At 40.0% G+C, this 21,353-nt stretch overlaps 2 protein-coding genes across 5 annotated transcripts; both read right to left on the reverse strand.

Annotated features, from left to right (window-relative positions):
* Positions 1-4,299: 4,299 nt before the first annotated feature.
* On the reverse strand, positions 4,300-15,764 carry LOC308098130 (uncharacterized protein). 4 transcript variants are annotated; one of them, XR_013934266.1, is made up of 10 exons: positions 15,590-15,764; positions 10,016-10,286; positions 9,134-9,351; positions 8,628-8,721; positions 8,252-8,382; positions 7,666-7,864; positions 7,030-7,129; positions 6,792-6,870; positions 4,503-5,937; positions 4,375-4,424 (listed from the first exon to the last, which is right to left on the reverse strand). XR_013934266.1 is itself a non-coding variant. In XM_080446367.1 (9 exons), exons 2-9 carry the CDS (start codon positions 10,092-10,094, stop codon positions 4,690-4,692), a joined length of 2,148 nt encoding a protein of 715 aa, XP_080302493.1. In that variant the 5' UTR covers positions 10,095-10,286; positions 15,590-15,764; the 3' UTR covers positions 4,300-4,689. The 4 variants fall into 4 exon arrangements, 3 of the variants coding, with proteins under 3 accessions (XP_080302493.1, XP_080302494.1, XP_080302495.1); XM_080446367.1 differs by having other exon boundaries at positions 4,300-5,937; XM_080446368.1 differs by lacking the exon at positions 15,590-15,764 and adding an exon at positions 14,608-14,677 and having other exon boundaries at positions 4,300-5,937.
* A 2,887-nt stretch (positions 15,765-18,651) lies between these two features.
* Positions 18,652-21,039, reverse strand: LOC308098155 (uncharacterized protein). The gene is made up of 5 exons (XM_080446398.1): positions 20,997-21,039; positions 20,456-20,654; positions 20,014-20,107; positions 19,082-19,148; positions 18,652-18,860 (listed from the first exon to the last, which is right to left on the reverse strand). Exons 2-5 carry the CDS (start codon positions 20,607-20,609, stop codon positions 18,699-18,701), a joined length of 477 nt encoding a protein of 158 aa, XP_080302524.1. The 5' UTR covers positions 20,610-20,654; positions 20,997-21,039; the 3' UTR covers positions 18,652-18,698.
* Positions 21,040-21,353: the final 314 nt, after the last annotated feature.

Raw genomic sequence — 21,353 nt, forward strand, 5'->3', positions numbered from 1 at the left:
TAATAATGCTGACTCACATACTGTAATACTGACTGACTGCTAGTTGTACTGTGTATATACTTTGGTTGCTAACTCATTCATCCCTCTGCAGCATGAATGAATGTAACAGTGTTAATAAGTGTTATATAATTACACAAAATGTGATACAAATAAGGGCTTCTACCTGACTTAATTCTCCACAGTTCATGTGTATAAGAATACATAGTGCATTAGTGGTCACAGCTCCTTTAAGTCTCCTCCTTCTGTCCCCTGTATAAATGCCCTGCCACACCTCCACCTCTTTCTTGTGTATTTCCGTGTTGGAACGAGAGAGGAGTTCTTGCACTACAAACCGAACTAACTGGAGACTTGTTGTATGTTATTTCTTGTCAGAATAAATGGAGATTGTCTCCAAAGACAGTACTGGGTCCGTCTAGTCCATTACACAACGCAGAGATAAAGACTACACCGGTTACATGAATATCTTCCATATATTCTGTATATTATTCTATGTTCTTTGTGACTGCGTAGCAGAGTGGATCAGAGCCTCTGCCTGAACACCAAAAGACTAATATCTCCCCTGGCCAAGGGGGAATTCCCCTTTAGGCTAGATGATGTTTGGCTCTAGTGTCCTTCCCGCGCCGCCAAATCCCAGGCGCTTCAACTGCAACATCCTAACTCAGTAACCCAGGGAAGGCATAGTTCTAAATGTTAGTCTGTCATTCACTACACCTATGTGATATATAAATATGTTAGTCTGTCATCCATTACCAGATATGTTAGTCTGTCATAAATGTGTTAGTCTGTCATAAATGTGTTAGTCTGTCATTCACTACACCAATGTGATAAATCAATATCAATGCTGTTGATGCTGATGCTTGTTTGCACACTTGTCAGGTTTACTTAAAGCTACAATCCGTAAGTTTTATGTCCGTTGTCCCACTCTCCTTAAAGAGAGAGGTCATCATAACAATGTGCCAACTAAAATATGGCAACACATTTACCGTCTAATCAGGTGTGCCTTCTGTTTCAGATGTATTGTCAACTAGTAAGTGTCCTACCAGACACCAGTGTCTGAATGTCTCAATTGAAGAGTAGGGAGATCACCTCCAACCACTTGACATGTAATAGTTTGTATTAACATGCCATTTAAAACAGGTGCATACTGTATACTTGAAAATCTCATAGATTTAAGGCAGAGCTACTGGCCACAACAGATCACTTTTACAAGAGCAAACAACTCCAGTGTGTGTGTGTGTGTGTGTGTGTGTGTGTGTGTGTGTGTGTGTGTGTGTGTGTGTGTGTGTGTGTGTGTGTGTGTGTGTGTGTGTGTGTGTGTGTGTGTGTGTGTGTGTGTGTGTGTGTGTGTGTGTGTGTGTCATCATCACCACCGGTAGCAAGGTTGCACAAGTGATGACTAATTGTCAAGTTTATGGTAGGGGAATATCATTTGCACATGCATGGCCTATACTGGAATGCACAATGATGCCTGTTAAGGGTTCTGCTGTAACCCTTTCATGATATGTGTTGATAGATTGTAGCCTACACAGGCTAATTATTAATTAATTATTATTTATGATTATTAATCATTAATTACAAGTGAATCTGTGAATCTCTTCCAACTTAATAGTTCTGCATGTTCATGCATATTCACTTGTAGGCTAATAGCTTGTACATTACACTTGACCTATATAACATGTTTTAATCTTGTAATAGCCATCCATGCACACAAACAGACCTGCTCCTACGGCGAGCATCGCAACATGCCATGCCCATATAATGCACATTATAGTAGCCTAGGCAAGACAACCACCGGCAGAAGAACACTTACTATTCTGCGCGGCATGCACTTTGTTTCATTGGACAACACACCACTGACACGCCCACAAACACCCACACGCCACAGGACCACAGAACAGACTGCACCCGGATTTATTAATGAACTGCCACGTGCTGAGGCTGCCCCACTGGGGAGGTGGGGTGGGGTGGTCCTTGAGGATTGCTTGAAACATGCTAGTGGTACAGACTCAGAGCTATAAAAAGGTTGAGAACTACTGCACTAGAAGAACATCATGAATAGTTTTTTTTCATAGCAGGAAATTAGTCGATTGTTGACAGAGAGAAGAGAAAGAGGATGACATTAACACTCATCGAAGGTCACTGACTCAAAGATTCTATCTTTACTACATTTCAGCGCACTTTCTGTCACTCTAGAGACATTATTTCAGCTTTGATGTTAAGAATTGATGTGTCATACATCCGGCAAAACAAGAAGCCGCGACTCCGCAAGTGAGTGGGATTCTATTACAAAGGGCAAAATAACTAGTGGTTATGAAGCATCAACTGACTGAAACTAAAAGGCCACCTACAAATCGACTACAATTCTCAGGCTTAGAAATGACATAACGACTACATCACGCACATAGCAGTGTCATGTGTTGCATTGGATTTCTGATTTCTGTTTCTGTTCTCATTTTCAGTTTTCAGTTATTTCATCAAGTAAGTAGGATTCTGTTAAAAAGGGCAAAGAGAGATGGGAGTATGGGGCTTCCAGATTTCCGTTACTACTGGGCCGCTAACATTCGTTGCCTTGCTTTTTGGAATTATTTCTACCTCCAATCTGAACGTCCGGTTTGGACATCTCTGGAGTTAGAATCTTGCCAAGATGTGTCACTCCCAGTTAGCTTAAAGCTTGGAGGCTCTCTAGATCGATAACTGACCCAGTGGTGCGTCACACTGTTGGTCCCACCCTGAGTGTGGGCCCAGTTCAGGAAATCATTTGGTTTTGGATACCTCTCTCTTGTCAGCACTGTTGCTTCTAATCATTTTTTCATACCATCCCAAAATGATTCCACCTTCCAAGACTGGCATAGTAAAGGCATCAAATGGTGCAAGGATATGTTCATAGATAACATTTTTGGCTCCTTTAACCAACTATCAGAAAAGTATGAACTACCCAGATCAGGCATTATATGTACGGTCTACCCTGCAGTGTTTTCCTGAATTTTCCCATTGATGCTTTCCTTTCATTTGACCCGTTATCCAAAGGTGCAATGTCAATACTACACGAAAAAAAACGTTGTTAAAAGGTGGACCTTTAGACAAGATCAAAACCGCTTGGGAGAATGACTTGTGGCAGACCCTGTCTGATGAAATTTGGGACTCCATCCTCACTTCTATACACAAGTCCTCCCTTTGTGCAAGACACTGTTTATTGCAATTCAAGGTAGTTCATAGAGCACACATTTCCAAAGCTAAACTTTCCATCTTCTATGATGAAGTCACCCCCACCTGTGATCAATGTAAGAACAGTAATACAACCCTTTTTCATCAATACTGGCTGTGCCTTAGTTTCAACTGTTCTGGAGAGATGTTATAGCATCCTTTTTAACATATACTCCTCCCCATATAACATAGCTCCTCTTACACATACAGAACATCGCATGATTGCCTTTGCTGTATTACTTTCTAGGCGAACAGTTTTGCTCACTTGGAAGGATGCTACCCCACCCACGGTCATCCAGTGGCTTCCGGACATTATTGGGCCCTATTTTCGCCAGTGCCTTACCCATTATCCCTAAACTTCTTTGCCATTTTTTACTATTTAAAAAAAAAAATTCAACATGTCGATGTAGATCGGCTAGTTGAACTAGTGCATGCTCTTTGGGCCTGCATGCTCTTTGGGCCTGCCCGAAAATCAGATTTTTTGGAATAGAATACACTATCATTACGGAAACGGGATTAGATTTTTATCCCGGTTTATATATTCTGGGGGATCCCTGCCCTCTTAGCCATATTTCAAAACCAGGCTGGATACAAACTAGTGTTATGATAGGCAGGCAGATTATAATAAGGGTCTGGAGGGCTTCGGAGGGCCCATCATTTGCTGAATGGACCAGATTCTGATTGTTGATGATAAAAAAGTAAAAAAGTAAACCCCTGTCGAATTGCATCTTGCTGTGGTCTTAATTTACATAATTTCCCTTTGAGCTCAATTTCACATTATTCAACAATCAAACGCTGCAGGTTGTTAAGTTGTATACTATGTATGTATATATATATATATATATATATATATATATATATATATATATATATTTATTTATTTTATACGTATGTTTCAGTAAAATAATAATATTCATGATTGTCTAATGTTTACAAAATACAAACAACAAACTATCTAAAATGACCTTTCCAAAAATGCACATTCAAGGACTAAAGAAAAATAGAAACAAACAATGTGTTTCCCACATTATCAGGAAAAGTAGGAAAAATAGAATTTTATTAAATAAATAAATATGTATTAAATATATTACATATGGGGTCTCAGGCACCATTGTATAGTCTGATGAACATTGACACAAAGGAACACCTGACCGCTCTGTTTTGCACCAGGGGAGAATGAGCCTCTGGCTGAAGCCACAGCTAATCATAGAGAGGTTGTCCTTGTCCAGGATGGTCTTGATTTTGTCCCTCGTTCTCATCTCTGCCACTGTGGCTGGACTTTCCAGGTATAGACCAACAACAGCACTGACAGAGCTATAATGCAGCTCCCCAAGGACCTGAGCCTCCTCAGGGAGAATAGTGAGCTATGTCACTTCTGATAGACAGAAGTGACAGCCTCAGTATTGTCCTTCCAGTCCAGTTTGTTGTTTATGTGCACTCCCAGCTTTGAGGATTTGATGTTTTTGTTTCCATTTGAATCTGTTGTCAGCACTGTAGATCTCTCACTGGCATGTAGTCACCACTAGAGGACTCTATTGGCCTTGAAGGAGGAAAAACATTTAACCCGTCTTGGAAAAGGACTGGAAAAGTCCCCACAGGTGAGCTTGTCCCGAATTTAAAGGGGGAATTTATAGGGGTAAACAATGGCAACCCGCATGGGAAAGTACCCGGCAGAGGAGGAAACAGAATGTCTTTGGATCCACCCAGCCCATCTATACCTCCCAGAGTCTCCTGGCTCACCTGTTCTTCTACCTCACTGCCCATGCCTGAATCTGGGCTCTGGAGGCCACAGCGCTGGTCTTGGAGCTTCTCTATTTGCTCATAGTCTGAACAAACCTGTATGGACCCTCCACTAACAATGCCACCGACAGCAAATACATTTGAACTATCTATTTCTTTGCCCTTCTCTTTGTCACTATAAGTCCCTCGTAGCTCCTTCCCCTGATCAGCAGATATACTTATATCATCTCCACCGTCCAGGCTGTCCTGGCTGTCCTGGCTGTCCTGGCTGACCTGCTCTTCTCCACCACTACAAATGCCTGAATCTGGGCTCTGGAGGCCGCAGCGCTGGTTTTGGAGCATCTCAACTCGCTCATAGTCTGAACAAACCTCTATAGATCCTCCTCTGCCACTGAAAGCAACTTCACCACTAGTAAACCAATTTAAAACATTTATTTCTTTGCCCTTCTCTTTCCCCCTATCCTTCCCTTGTAGCTCCTTGCCCTGGCCATCAGATATACTTGCCTTATCTCCATCATTCAGACTGTCCTGGCTGAACTGATCTTCTCCACCACTACAAATGCCTGAGTCTGGGCTGAAGAGGCCACGGCACTGGGGTTGGAGATTCTGAACTCGCTCTGAAGATACCTGCATAATGCTCTCAATGGATAATCTTTTTTTAATTTCCATATCCTTTCCCAAGTTTCCCCTCTCCGCTTCCCTATCATTCTGACAGCCACTAAACCCGTAGGGCGAGTCAGCAGCGCAGGGCTCCAGATTTCCCTCAGTGAGAGAGGAGATAGGGGGAGGACAGATGTGAGAGTAGTTGGGATTGGAGTAGGAAGAATTGGTTGACATGCAACTGCCACATTGCTTCCTGTCAAGCAGTGCAGTCTCTGAGCCACACGAGGCAATATTGTCCACATTGCTGGTGATGACCTCTATGGAGGAGATGTCCACTTTCTTCAAACAGGGGTGGAGGGATTCGTTGTTAAACTGAGGATTCAGCCACGCCTGGAAGAGGAAGGTAAGACAGTTGTCACTTCACTGAATTAACTTGTATTAATATACATGAAGGCCAATCCAGTTACTCAACTGTTTTACATGGTACTGCTATTATCTACTGAAGCCATCTTCTTCTTTTTTTAAAGGCAAAGAAAGTTTGTGTATAGCACATTTCATAGACAGAAGCAAAGGTCTTCACATATACTACACAAAATGGAAAGAAAAAAGTATTGAAAATCCAAAATCATAATAAAAACAATAAAATGCAATAAATTCAATAAGAAAAAGTTGCAGTGCAATTTGGAGTACAGCAATTAAAGGCAGAGGTAAACATAAGTCTGTAGCCTGTTAAAGGTTTTGGCAGATATAAGATCTTCAGGAAGTTTATTCCAGCTATGTAGCTTCACCATCTTTTGTTTTAATGCTTGCAACAGTTAGCAGACCAGTCCCTGATGACCTACTGTACAGTAAGAAGACTAGATGTACTGTAGTGTGTCCGCCTGTCACATTTTGCATTACAAAAGTATTAGTCCCTTTTAATATTGTACAAGGAAACTGGATTCTTAGAATAGAAAGGAACCTTAAAATATGGTTGTTACCTAACAAATGGTGTGATTTAGGACAAAGCCACAGCAAAATAACTGCAGCATTTGGACTTGACTGACAGACTTGACAGACAGACAGACAGACAGACAGACAGACAGACAGACAGACAGACAGACAGACAGACAGACAGACAGACAGACAGACAGACAGACAAATAATAAAATTGTTATTCTCCAGAAAGAGAAACACTGAATCCAGTCCTCCAGAGTGATTGAACCTAGAACGTTTTGGAATCAACATAACCTCTGTATGCTGACCTGTAAGTTTCCACCATCAACGAAGAATTTATCTGGATTTGGTAGAGGCAGACCTCCGATCTTCTTCACCACATAAACCCTGAAACACCAAATGAGATGAGAAAAGAATCGTAAAATAACATGATCATTATGTTCTAAATATAAACCACCTTAATGTTCTCCATATCCAATCATTCCCTCAGGTAGAAGAATGGTATATTCAAAGTAGGTGAAATTAGGTTGTCTGATAGCAGCTTACCAAGTGGTTTGTGTCTTGCAGAGGATAATAGCCAGGGACAGGACCACAACTCCAAAAATGACACCCGCCATAGTGTCCCTTCCCAGCACACTGGGAACATCTAACAGAAGAACACAACACATTATAATAATAAAAGTAATAATATAATGTAATATTTAGACAAGAGATAATTGAAGTCATACATTTGAAGACAAATCAAGTAAATAATCAGCATGAGATGTCATGGTGTCCATATTAGGGACATCCAAATGACTTTTTCTACTATTGCCCTTCTTGTTACATTGCTCATATTGAACATTGTAGACATTTGTCTGAAGATGATAAATGGTGAATTGCATTGATTTCATTCACATAGTACGTCCTAAAATAGTTTTTGTTGTACGCAATGGTCTTCATGATCAACTCTGTTTGACACTATGAATCTTTGTCTCACTCCCCAGATCCCTAGCACATCCCTTATATTATTGTTATGTGTGTTGATGAATGTAATTAAGAGACAAACCGTTTTCTAAACATGCCTGGCACTGATAAGTTGGTACACTACACAGGGTATTGCATTCTTCTGATTGTGTTCTTCTTTACCTAGTTGATCGTGTAACCATTTGACAGTCAATACAGTAAACTGTGTGACATTACCTGTTGTCTTTGTCCTCCCTATGAGTGATCTCCATGATGCAGTAGGGCTCCAGTCACTCCAGGTGGATTTGGCCCAAGAATCACCGGCCAAGACTCTGACTCGCACCTGGTATTTTTCATTTAGCTCCAGATCCTTTTCTGGATCCAGCTCCATCTGGCAATGTATCCCACAATGTGGTCTGTTTCTCTCCAAGGCATCCTGACAAGGGTTTAAAAGAGCTTCATGAATACTTTTTCACAAAAAAGAGACAGAGACGAGACAGGTTTTTATACATACAGATTATAACTGTCTCACCTAAAATCTCTCCTCATTTCTAAAACTTTCATTTGTTTGTTATCGCTGACATACGCTCATAGATCAGTCATTCACACACAAGTATGCACGCATGCATGTACGTATACGCTCGCACAAACACACATACACACACACACACACACACGCGCACGCACGCACGCACAAACGCGCGCGCACACACACACACACACACACACACACACACACACACACACACACACACACACACACACACACACACACACACACACACACACACACACACACACACACACACACACACACACACACCTTCCAGGTCTGAGCCTTTAGTTTCCACTGGATATGGAAGCTGTAGTCTTTGATAAGATCATTAAACTCAGGGACTTTCCAGGAAATGGTGGAATTGTTGATTGAAGGCCTTCCTGGAGGACTCAGCTTTACTGTAATCACACACACACACACACACACACACACACACACACACACACACACACACACACACACACACACACACACACACACACACACACACACACACACACACACACACACACACACACACACACACACACACACACACATACACACACACGTTCATACAGAATAGTGTGTAGTTTAGAAACTTGACTTAAGGTTATATTGAGTATTATGGTTGTACAGTTAGCTATGTGTCTATTACACTTACTGTGGTCAGCAGGCTTGTAGGTGATGCCGATCAAGCCATTCTTCAAAGGCTCACAATTAATATTAATGGAGCAGTTCAGCTCACTATCAAAGACCTAGACAGTGTTACAAATGTAAGATAATATATGACAAAAACATACAGTAATTGCATCACAAAACAGCAAATGGAGCAAATTTCATCCTCAGACACACCCTGACTAGCGAGGCTAGAATTATAGACCCTTGATCTTTTCACTATTGATTCCTTGTCATCTTACCAACATTTCTGTATACGTTACTGTGGCTAAGGGTGTCAGCTAACCAAAATACATAACATGTCATATGAATGTATTTCATGAATTTGTATTCCAAATTTAAATTTCTATGGTTGGAAATAATCTGCACCTACTCCTACATAATGATATGATATCAAATAACATATTGATCACTGTGTGTGCAGATCACTGTGTTCAAAATGTGTATACCTTTGAATGACAAAATTATAATAATAATTGTATAGCAACTCACATAGTTAAAACCGTAGACCAGAGAACATCTTCTCATAGCTGGTTTGGAGCCATCAAAGGGTCTCAGGTCACAGGAGGTCTTGTAATATTCATCATCCATTATTATGGAGACACTGAGAGTACATTTAGTGTCTGCAGCCACGGTTCTCTGGTCAGATACAGAAGTGCTGTTCCACTCACATGTGATGTTGTTATTGTAGTCATTGAGGCAGTGAAGACCTGTGAAATACAGAAGGGATCAGATGCCAAGTCTGTTGTCATCTAGACAACAGTTTTTGTTTATTCTTGGTTATTTTGCTATGACAGAAAAATTCCCCTCAGGAGAATGATAATCTAATAAGAGAAACAGAGCTGAGAAGGATACCTTTAATTATTATTATATTACATAACATTGTTGGTTAAAATGGTAGTCACAATTTTTTTTTAACCCATTATGTTTTTAGATCACATAGTTCCAAAAATAAAATTCAATTCAATCCCAGCATTTTATTCATATACGGTAGTTATGAAGTATCACTGTGAAAAACTACTAATTTATGAGTAAGAAACTAAAAAGCCACTTACAAACTGACTACAATTCTCAGGCTTAGAAATGACATAACGACTACATCTACCATTACGCACATAACATAAGCAGCGTCATGTCGTGTTGCATTGGATTTCTGCTTTCTGTTGGAGAGTAGCCTTGTCAGTTTTCAGTTGTTTCATCAAACAAACTAAACTTCAGCCTACACTCCACATCACAACACCTGTTTTAAGGTGTTGGCTGCCTCCAAGCACCTCAGTCTCAGAATGTGTCTTCTGTACAGTTACCCAGCGAAACATATTGACAACCATTAGTAATAATTAATTATTACAAAACTATGCAATAACAATCACTTACTGTCCTGCAAGGAGCCAGTGGAGAGATGAAAGACCACAGGAAGGAGAAACAACAGATGAAGCTTCTTTTCAGCCTCCATTGTTGACCATCATCTAAGGAAGATGTCACACCACAGGGACTGTCCCAGGTAGGTTAGAGAGGGATGTCTGCCTTGTGTTGCTGTAGGAGACAGGATGCAGTGCAGATCACTGTGTTGGTGCAGGTCTTTGGAACACTATAGGTAATGTCCCCTGTGTAGGAGGATGCTCACTGCTTCCTTTTTCTTCTCAACCTGAGCAGATAACAAGATAGAAGTGGTTGGCGGTGACGTTCAGGGTATGATTGTAGATTCCAGATTGTGGCCTTTTTTTCCAGCCCCACTTATTTATGCGCGTCCACATGCACACTCAGGCACACACCATACACCTGCCACATACCGCATTCCATACTCATGCACACACATACACACACACACACACACGGGCATGATAGGAAACTGAACAGCACAACCACACACAGGTGACCCAGAAAGCAGAAACAGACTCTGATTAGGGTGTCAGGGTTTAAACAAATATCTATCGGATCCTGTTCCTTGGCTACAATATATATATATATGAAACACAGTCTTCCTTGTGAGATGAAGTTTTATTCAATTAGAGTATTGTAAAATTACCTTTCAAAGCATAACATCACTTTTGTGCAGTTATATATAATTGTTAAATATTTATACAAAATTAAAATGACGTGTGTTATGCCTTCTTAAATTTACTGTATAAATTGTTGTGCTGAGGTGGGGTGGGGTGGTCCTTGGGGATTGTTTGAAATATGCTTGCGGTCCAGAGCTCCAAAAAAGCTTGAAAACTACTACACTATAATAGAATAACCTTTTGAATAGTTATTTTTTAGCAGGAAAGAAATAGATTGTTGACAACGAGACGAGAGAGAGGATGACATTAACACTGAACTGACATTGAAGTTCACTGACTGTTAATGTGTCAAAAGCTAAATATTTCATCTTTATTAGATTTCAGTGCACTTCCTGTCACTCTCTCAGAGAGAAATTATTTCAGCTTTCATAAGAGCTGAAGTGTCATGTGGTTATCAAGTAGAGCTAGGATTGATCAACTCAAAACAAAAACAGATAGAGGGACATTAGGCCAAATTGAAATTTGTATTTAAGCTGCATTATTTTAGGGGTTTATGGAAGGTGGGTCATTTTAGATAGATGGGGAATATACAGAATGTTAATATTACACAAGTGTTAATGTTTTCTCACTGCACTTTATTTTTATGTCTGTATAAATGATGTCACTATGCCTAATGATAGCACTTTAACTGTTTTTTTTAAAAATGTGCTTGTTTTGATTTCAATATTTCCCCCTCAGCACTTATTGTACGTCTGTCGGCCCTGGACGGGGTTCCCTCTTTTTTGAGCCTTCAAGGTTTCTTCCTCTTTTTTTCCAAGCGTTTTTTCTTGGGAGTTTTGCTTTGCCTGATTGACGGTCTAAGCAGTGGGTGCTTTTTGGTTTCGGTTATTAAATTGTTTTGAATCATTTACTGTATATGTTGAAACTGTATTTTTGGTTTTCCAAATGCATTTATTACATACTGCACTTTTTGAACACACTGTCATGTTTTTGTTCTGTTCTCTGATTTGATTTAGTTTTTTTTTTTTAATGTAAAGCACTTGTAACTGTTTTTATTATTGCTCTATAAATAAAGATTATTACTACTCGGACGCCACGCAAGTCGGTAGCAATGAAAGCCGTGAATACGAGCACACCTGTTTGTGCAATACTCCTTCACCTGTAGTTCTTGAACATGACATGTTGAAGTCTCCAGGCTTATAACATTTTCTCACAAGGCCACCACTTATATTGGGGAAATGGTAGAAACGTGACGCAAACGCAAAGCTCAGGTTTTGTGAATCAATATGTAGTATTATTATTATTATTATTATTATTGTTGTTGTTGTTGATGACCATGCCTGAATGACTTAAGTTGGATAATTATGCAGTGAAAATATATGTAATATCTTTTTCATTTCCATACAGAGGAAGTAGTGGTTACTGCTGATACTGTGGTCACCTGTTTTGACTTCATTAAAGATCAGAGGACTTTGGGGGATTTCTGAGTGTCTAAATGTTCCATCATAACATACAGTTCTGACATGCGTACTACAGCTCATTGCTTTATTTAATATTTGTAATCGGAATTTTACATAATGTATTTCATGAATGACAATGAGGTCAATAATCGTGTTTCATTTTGAGGAGAAGGACATGGATGTTGAAGATTTCCTTTTAAAAACAACACATTTCTATTTTGGATGTGTGATATTTTTCATTTGGCAATTTCAGTTAGTTAAATGAACTGTAATAAATCACAGACAACTAATGGGATGACTGACCCTATTGATGCTACTGTCCTTTTCTACTGTCACTTTTGCTCACCTTCAGGAATTTGCACAAGATGTATGATGGATGGGCAGACCAAAAACATTTCCTATCTAAGCTACATAGGGTGGTAGAGTCACAGCATCAGAATGTTTAATTAAATGGCAATTGGCAGCAAAGCAAGATGGTAACAGCAGCACCCTGCGTAAAATATGAATATCAGTCATCATTCTAATTTTGGTACATGTACTTTTTTGGCAAGGATGGACACTGTAGGGCCTATTCTATGAAAGATTCTATAAAGAACCTGTCATGTGACAATAAAGTTGAGTTGAGTTTAAGCGAACTAAACTTTAACCTATAGGCCTATGTTTGTAAAAACAACCTAGTTCTCACTTCTCACTTCTGCTTCTGCATGAGTATAAACATCTTGGTCAGAAAACAGAACTGGACTTTATATTATATAGTAAAGGGAACTATGTGGGTGATACTGAGAGTTGTGTCCTGGTAGTAGTAGGGGATGACAAAGAAATATTTGTTTTACCATAGACAGCATGCATAACAATTCTAGGGCCCACTGAATTACAGGAAATGGGATTTCAATAACTGACTTAATATTTAACTTTTAGGGAGGAGTTCAGGATAAATTAACTGCATAATCAACAGATTTTACTGGTTAAAATGTTAAACAAGTCATTGTGGGATCGCCTTAGCGATCACACTAATGTTATTGCCACTATTTATTATATACTTCCCACCGTTTTTTTGGCCCCTAACTAGTCCTTCCTACTTTTAGCTACAAACTCCGTTCCAACGTTCGGCCTACTTAGGATAGGACATGTCGGCTACCATTTGAATTTTTGATATTCATTATTTTTTTTTAGATATTTCACTTTGTATTGCTAAAAAGATCCCATTCATTTCAATGGGAAAATGTATACTTTTAACTAGAAACTCCGTTCCAATTCTACAAAGTTCGGCCTACTTAGGACATATTGGCTACCATTAGAATTTTTGAAATAATTTGTACTTTTAGAGATATTTCACTTTTAATTGTTAAAAAAATCCCATTCATTTCAATGGGGAAATGCCATTTAGCTACAGTGGATCCTAGCAACTGCTTATTTGACCCTAGCAACACCATATTAGAGCCGAGCAACCACCTATTATACCCTAGCAACCATCTATTAGACCCTAGCAAGCACCGTTTTACCCTAGCAACCACCAGTTTTACCCTAGCAACCGCATTAGACCATCTAAACTGCATATTAGACCTAAGCAACCAACTATTAGACCCTAGCAACCACTTATTAGACCCTAGCAACCACCTGTTCTACCCTAGCAACCACCTATTAGACCCTAGCAACCGGCTATTAGACCCTAGCAAACACAGTTTTACCCTAAAAAAAATCATTTTACACTACTCAACACTGTCAACACTGTCAACACTATCAAAACTTTTAACACTACTAATACTTTAACATTTCAAACCTTTAACACATTTCAAACATTTAGAACCGTAGACCTTTCAAAACTTTCAAACCTTTAGAACCTTAAACCTTTCAAACCTTTCAAACCTTTAGAACCTTTCAAACCTTTAGAACCTTAAACCTTTCAAACCTTTCAAACCTTTCAAACCTTTCAAACCTTTCAAACCTTTCAAACCTTTCAAACCTTTCTAATCTTTCAAACCTTTAGAACCTTAAACCTTTCAAACCTTTCAAACCTTTCAAACCTTTCAAACCTTTCAAACCTTTCAAACCTTTCAAACCTTTCAAACCTTTAGAACCTTAAACCTTTCAAACCTTTAAAACCTTTAGAACCTTAAACCTTTAAAACCTTAAACCTTTAAAACCTTAAACCTTTAAAACCTTGAACACCTTTAACACTTATAAAACTATCAATACTCAATATCCATCAACATTCTTAGCGATCCCACACTGTTTCTTCAGGAACAGTACTTTAGTTTGTAATGGATTACATTTTCAAACCTGCCAAAACTTAGTCCTAATATATCCATGTCAGCTATTGTACAGTATGGGACACAAGGATCAAAATGTTCCTGTTTGCACAGTAGTGGTGAGGTGCAACCTAATTCACCACACAACATAAATAACTAAAATGCAGATATTCTAGAACCTGTTGATGGAGAAAGCTTGGCAACAAAAGCAGTATTATGGTTCAGATTAAATGTTCTATATTGCTGTCATTTTCTACCTGCCTTTCTGGTTCTTTTTGGTCTCTTTCTGTCTCTCTAGCTTTTTATCTGATGTCTTGACATATGGACTTTTCCTGAGATCAATTTATTTCCATTCTCTCTCTCTCTCTCTCTCTCTCTCTCTCTCTCTCTCTCTCTCTCTCTCTCTCTCTCTCTCTCTCTCTCTCTCTCTCTCTCTCTCTCTCTCTCTCTCTCTCTCTCTCTCTCTCTCTCTCTCTCTCTGTGTGTGTGTGTGTGTGTGTGTGTGTGTGTGTGTGTGTGTGTGTGTGTGTGTGTGTGTGTGTGTGTGTGTGTGTGTGTGTGTGTGTGTGTGTGTGTGTGTGTGTGTGTGTGTGTGTGTGTGTGCGCGTGTGTGTGTGTGTGTGTGTGTGTGTGTGTGTGTGTCTCTCTCTCTCCCTCTCTCACACACACACACACACACACACACACACACACACACACACATCCACCCAATCAACCCCAACTCATCTCTTCCGCGAATGTTTGTGCTGTTTCAATAAGAAACTACCCTCCCTCTACCCCTGACACCATCATTTCCTTTCTCTCACACACAAACAAACAAACAAACACACACACACACACACACACACACACACACACACACACACACACACACTAGCACACACACACTAGCACACACACATATACCTATACAGTACATCTATACCCCACCGACATCCTCTCCACTTATACATCCTTATTACTGACAGACCCTTTAACATAGAAATAACCACAAATCTGAGATAATTTTATCTTACCCTCATCAGAGGTTTTATTCAGCATATTTTAACCCATGGGATCTATTTTAGTTCAGTTTACCATCAATCAGGTTCAACAGCATTACACCTTTATAGCATTATAGCATCACATTAGAACAGATTAAACTAAATCTAATTGTACAAAGAGGTAAAGGCTTTAATTTATATCACACGCAAAACGTGTGATGTTCTGTAATGTCACATCATAAAGAGTTTTACATACCTGCTGTCATTCTACAAAGAGATGTGCCCCATTCTTGTCTCTTGTGATTATTCCTTTCCTTTCAGTACATTGTCTACACATGAACTGTAGGCAATCTAGTCATGTAGGAAGTGTAACGGTTTCTGACGTATAGAAAAAACCCATTGTGCGGTTGTTCTGATGTGAGTAGTTTCGGTATCAAACCACAAACGTTGGAAATTCCGTTGGGCAGGTTGCGATCAAGGTTCTGCTTTCTCTCTTGGAGGAATTGACTTTGACAGCTGGTTTAGTTCTTTTGTTTCTGATGTGTAATCAAACATTTTTATTTTTTGTTTGATCTTATAGGGGGAGGTGTTATGACCCTATAGGCTAATATGTGCAGTTCCTGTGTGGTGTTGCCCTGTGCATGGTTTTTCTCCCACCTAAGTGTGCGTGCGTGCGTGTGTGTGTGATTGAGTCGTGATGAGTGGCTGACTACCAGCTGGTGTGAGCGGTGCCTGAGTGTGAGTGGCTACTGGCTAACTATTAGGTGTAACCAGGCTGGTGATTGGCTTGGTGACTCCACTATAAAGCTGGCTGGCTGTCACCAGTTCTTCTGTCTTCCTCATATAGCCAGCCTCCAAACGCCAGCACTCTGTCCTGTCTTTAGAGCTACCATGGGTTAAAGTTCTGAATAATGTAATACCTTGAGTATGTAGGGGTGCGGGTGACCTCTCTTTTTCTTATTAGTTTGTTCTGTTTTTGCATTACTTTATATTAGGTTAGATATTTGTATTTTTGGTTTCTGTTGTTGGGTAGGAGTAGAAGTTTTGTTTTGTATTTAGCATTTTATGGTCCCACCCTGAGGTAATAATGTTTTTTAAATCTTTAATTATTTTTATTTAGTAGCCAATAATTTTTTCCCCCCTTTTTCTCAATTTAGTTGTTATGCCAATTAATTCCTCCCCACACACATTTCTGTGTTGTCACTGCTGTTGTGTCCTACTGACTTACCTGCCAATGAGGATCGAGCCCCTACGGGAGGACGTAGGGCCTTCGTCCTACACCTCCCGACCAACACTCCCTGCTGACAGGTGCCGCCCCAGCCCGTAGGAGTACGTGCAATGACCCGCCTGGCTTCCCATCCCCGAACAAGGACCAATTGTGTTCACATAGACGCATGACAAAGCCGGATGCACCACGGTGGATTCCAACCCACAACCTCCGCCGTGGTTGTGGGCAGGGACTTTACCACTGCGCCACCTGAGTGTTTTTCGTAAATGTAAAATAAAAATCATTGCCCCTTGGGATTTTAAAACCTGTGTGGCCTGGTTGTTTGGGGACTGGGAAGGAGGGAGTCCATGTTACACCTAGTGACCCCCAGGCTTGGTCGTAACAGTCATGTCTATGTGAGTGATCTTGTTATAGAATCTAGGTCATGTTAAACCATACATGCCAGGCTGCAACTCACAGCCATGTCCACCACATTATGTCAATTGCCTTGTGGAGTTTATTGACCCTTTGATATCCCTCATTGTGTTTACTTTATTACTTGTTGACTATATATTATTAGAAGCGTGCCTGCCATGGAATGGGGTCCCCTATGATCCTTCCTGCAGTTTGTTCTCTTTCTTTTCCCAAAGTGGGTTGGGGTATGGGGGGGGGTATTCAACAACATTTAATGACATCTGTCTTTTTTTTAGCAATTACAATTAATGTAGTTGCTCAAATAAGAGATACAGCTCTAATAGAATTACACAAATAAAGACTAGAGTAAATTTTTACCTTTAATACAAAGTGTCATGTATAATACAAAAATTTCACAGAACACATAACTGACAATCAAATAGTTCTATAAAGTTTACTTTAAAGACATCTGATCTTCATGAGAAAAATAATTAAGCATTTTAATTAACTTGATATCAGGGATCTCCATATATGGGCATACAAGGGAAAAGGACAGACAGAGAGATCTATGGTCGTAAACGGGACACAGTCATTCAGGCGGGTACAACACAAAGGGTAATAATGCATAACCGGGTGGGGCATGAATTCCCAACTTGCATCTTTCCCGATTTGCATCGTTCCCGAGTAATATAATTGCTAAAATAAGACAGATACAGCTGATAAAATGACTAATCACAAATAAAGACTAGAATATAAATGTTAAATCATACAAAGCATAGGTATTTATACATTAAAACCAAAATATTACCTAAGAACAAAATTATTTCAGCTCTGACAATCAAAAGGTTATAAATCAAAGTTTCTTTCTTTTTGTTTTGTTTTGTTTTTTTGTCTTTTGTTTTTACTTGTTTGTTTTTTGTTTTCTGTAAAATAATTTTTTTATATTATTATATTTATTATTAAAAAATAAATTAAATAAACTTCTACAGTAGGCCTCATGCAAACCCCTCAAGCAATCCAAACTCAAGCTGGCAGTATAAAGCGTTAACTCTCATTTGAACCAAATTCCACAAATATTTGCTCATCATGGCTCCCTAATGGTTTCAACATTATCTTACTCTCTTCTCCCTCTCCCTGATCATTACGTCCTCCTCGTCCTTCTCTTCCCTCTTCAACATACCACTGTCCTCTGCACCACTATTGGCCTACCCTGCTTGACTCACACATTGTGTACTCTTTGTGATGACCTATTTCTTCTGATTAGGAGTGCACGACTTCATAAACCCTATTGGTCCCTATACATAGTTGACCAGATTCCCTATGGCTCTCTACTAGGCCCCCGCCTGTTTTCGCTCTACACACTAAATATATTCGCAGAAAATAGCCGATGTACAAGTTCACAACGTGTCACAAAGCAACACATTGTGAGCTTACAGATCTTGTAGATCTGCTATTGTGTAATGTCAGCCCCAGAGTAGGGATGCTAGGGTTAGTACATCCTTTCACCTCATACTGAGGACTTGAGCTCTGTCCTCCTACTGCTTCATATCCTCCCTCCAGAGCATGCCTGAACTCCAACCAGGCATAGGCTACTGGGCAAATCCCCTGCATGGGAGCCCATGTTTGTGTGTAAATGAAGTGGAAGATCTCACCATTTTAAGTTGCATGATTTTAGGTCAAAAAGGGGCCCATGCATAGACATATTTAATTGGCTGGGTGGGCGCTTAATGGGTGTGTATGGGGTTTATTGACAAATGCTTCCAGTGCAGGCAGTGCAAGGGAGGCATAGTGCATTTATGCCCAGGTGCCCTCTAGTGGCGTGCTCCAGAACCTCATAATGGTCGGACTGGTCATCTCCATCTCCATCGCAAGAGGACAAGGAAAGAGCTCTGTGTCCTCTTTCTGGCTGCAGTGTGGAATTGAGATTAAGTCAAGTCAGTTAATGCCCCATGCTCTTTCTTCACACAGAGAAGTCTTCAGGAAAAAAAAGTGTTTTTTGAAGCATAAGAATTAAACTTGCTATTTCAAATACTTTAGATAATGTAGAAAGGTAAGTAAATTAGTGTTGTGCATAACATTTCTCTTGTAGGACCAATAGATAATCACACAAACAACAAACACAAATACCTGCTGATCTTGACAAGAGACCATCTCCACATTCTCAATCTGCTTCCCGGAGTTCTTCTTTCTGCATCTGAGTAGACATTTTGAGAGACATGAGCATTGTTTAGGTTGAGGTATTTTATTATATTTTCTTTTTTTAATTGTCTTTATTGACAGTGACAGTGGCGAGAGAGTCAGGAAATGTAGAGAAAGAGTAAGGGCATGACATTTAGCTAGAGGTGGACAAATTATTCAACTCCAGTACTTGAGTCAAAGTGTAGATAGAGTTCAGAAACACTTCAAAGTAATTAAAAGTACAAATTACAAAGTACATTTTCTTTTCTTTTTTTCCCAAAATTTTTATCCCACGATTTTGTAACCCCATTTTTTACACCCAGTGCCAATTGTCTATGTAATCCTGGGCACTACCTTCCCTCTGCCAACCTAGGGAGGCCAGGGCCAAGCTCATGCATCCTTCAATGCATGAGAGCCAACTGACCTTCTTGTCTCCTGACAGGGGAGAGTTTCCCTGGTTGGACGTAGCGCGTGGAAGGAACACGTCCAACCAGTGGAGTCAAAAGTACAATATTTGTCTTTGAAATGTAGTCGAGTGAAAGTCATAAGTATCCAAAAATACAAATACTCAAGTAAAGTACAGATTTACTTAAGTACAGTACTTAAGTAAATGTACTTAGTTACTCTCCACCACTGCATTCAGTAAATGGTCCGGCCGGCAAGGAATCGAACCGGGGACTCGCCGATCATTGAGCCCATGTGGTATGTGCCACATGGGCCACCCATACCCATTTGGGTATATTGGGTCACCCTGAGGTTGAGGTAAATTATTAATAAATGCAATTTTATATTTCTCAGTAAAATAACTAATATAAACATGCAATTCTTGCAAACGTTAAAAAGACAAGCAAACAGCTGTTGAAAATGGAGTACCACTGTACCTGTGAAATGTCTTTGCCAAACAGCAAATAGAAAAGGTGACGCCAATCAAAGCCACAATGATAAGTTTCAATACTGCAAAAGTACTGAAGAATCCTTCGTTTTGATCTAGAGGGAAGAAGAACAAATTGTGAGAATATGAATGCACGTTTGCTGGTCCCAGGGATTACAGATTCTTAATGAAGACAAAATTAGTCCACAGCTGTTCCTAAATAAGATATGTTTTAAATGTGCAGTATGTGTTTACCTTCTTACTTTGGCTCATGTGTTTTGATGATGATACAGTGTGTAATTTACTGTTTTCATATTGTTTATGTTGAATCACTGAACAGAATTGTTCTCATGGTATTCAACAATCAGGGATTGTGTTCTTTAACCTATACCTACGTAGTTGATCCTGTAACCATTTGGCAGTCAATGGTTTACAGTAAACTGTGACATTACCTGTTGTCTTTGTCCTCCCTATGAGTGATGTCCATGATGCAGTAGGGCTCCAGTCACTCCAGGTGGATTTGGCCCAAGAATCACTGGCCAGGACTCTGACTCGCACCTGGTATGTTTCATCTCGCTCCAGATCCACTTCTGGATTCAGCTCCATCTGGCAATGTATCCCACAATGTGATCTGTTTCTCTCCACGGCATCCTGACAAGGGAAGAACATTTAGCTGTTTTTGTTTAAAAGAGATTCAAGAATACATTTGCCCAAAAAAGAGACTACACATACACATACATAATTGTCTCACCTGAAATCTCTCCTTGTTCATTTATAAAACTTTCATTTGCTCTGTATCTCTGACATACGCTCAGTCATTCACACACAAGCATGCATGCACTCGTGCACTCACACTCACACTCACACGCACACTCTCACACGCACACTCTCACACGCGCACGCACGCACGCACGCACGCACGCACGCACGCACGCACGCACGCACAGACACACACACACACACACACACACACACACACACACACAAACACACCTTCCAGGACTGAGCCTTTAGTTTCCACTGAATATGGAAGCTGTAGTCTTTGATATAATTATTCCCAGGCACTTTCCAGGAAATGGTGGAATTGTGGATTAAAGGCCTTCTAGGAGGATTCAGCTTTACTGTAATATCACACACACACACACACACACACACACACACACACACACACACACACACACACACACACACACACACACACACACACACACACACACACACAGTCACACACACACAGTCACACACACACAGTCACACACACACACACAGTCACACACACACACACACACACACACACACACACACACACACACACACACACACACACACACACACACACACACACACACA

Source organism: Gymnoscopelus braueri (assembly GCF_963280865.1).
Source record: "Gymnoscopelus braueri genome assembly, chromosome: 2".
In the NCBI taxonomy this organism is placed as follows: Eukaryota; Metazoa; Chordata; class Actinopteri; order Myctophiformes; family Myctophidae; genus Gymnoscopelus; species Gymnoscopelus braueri.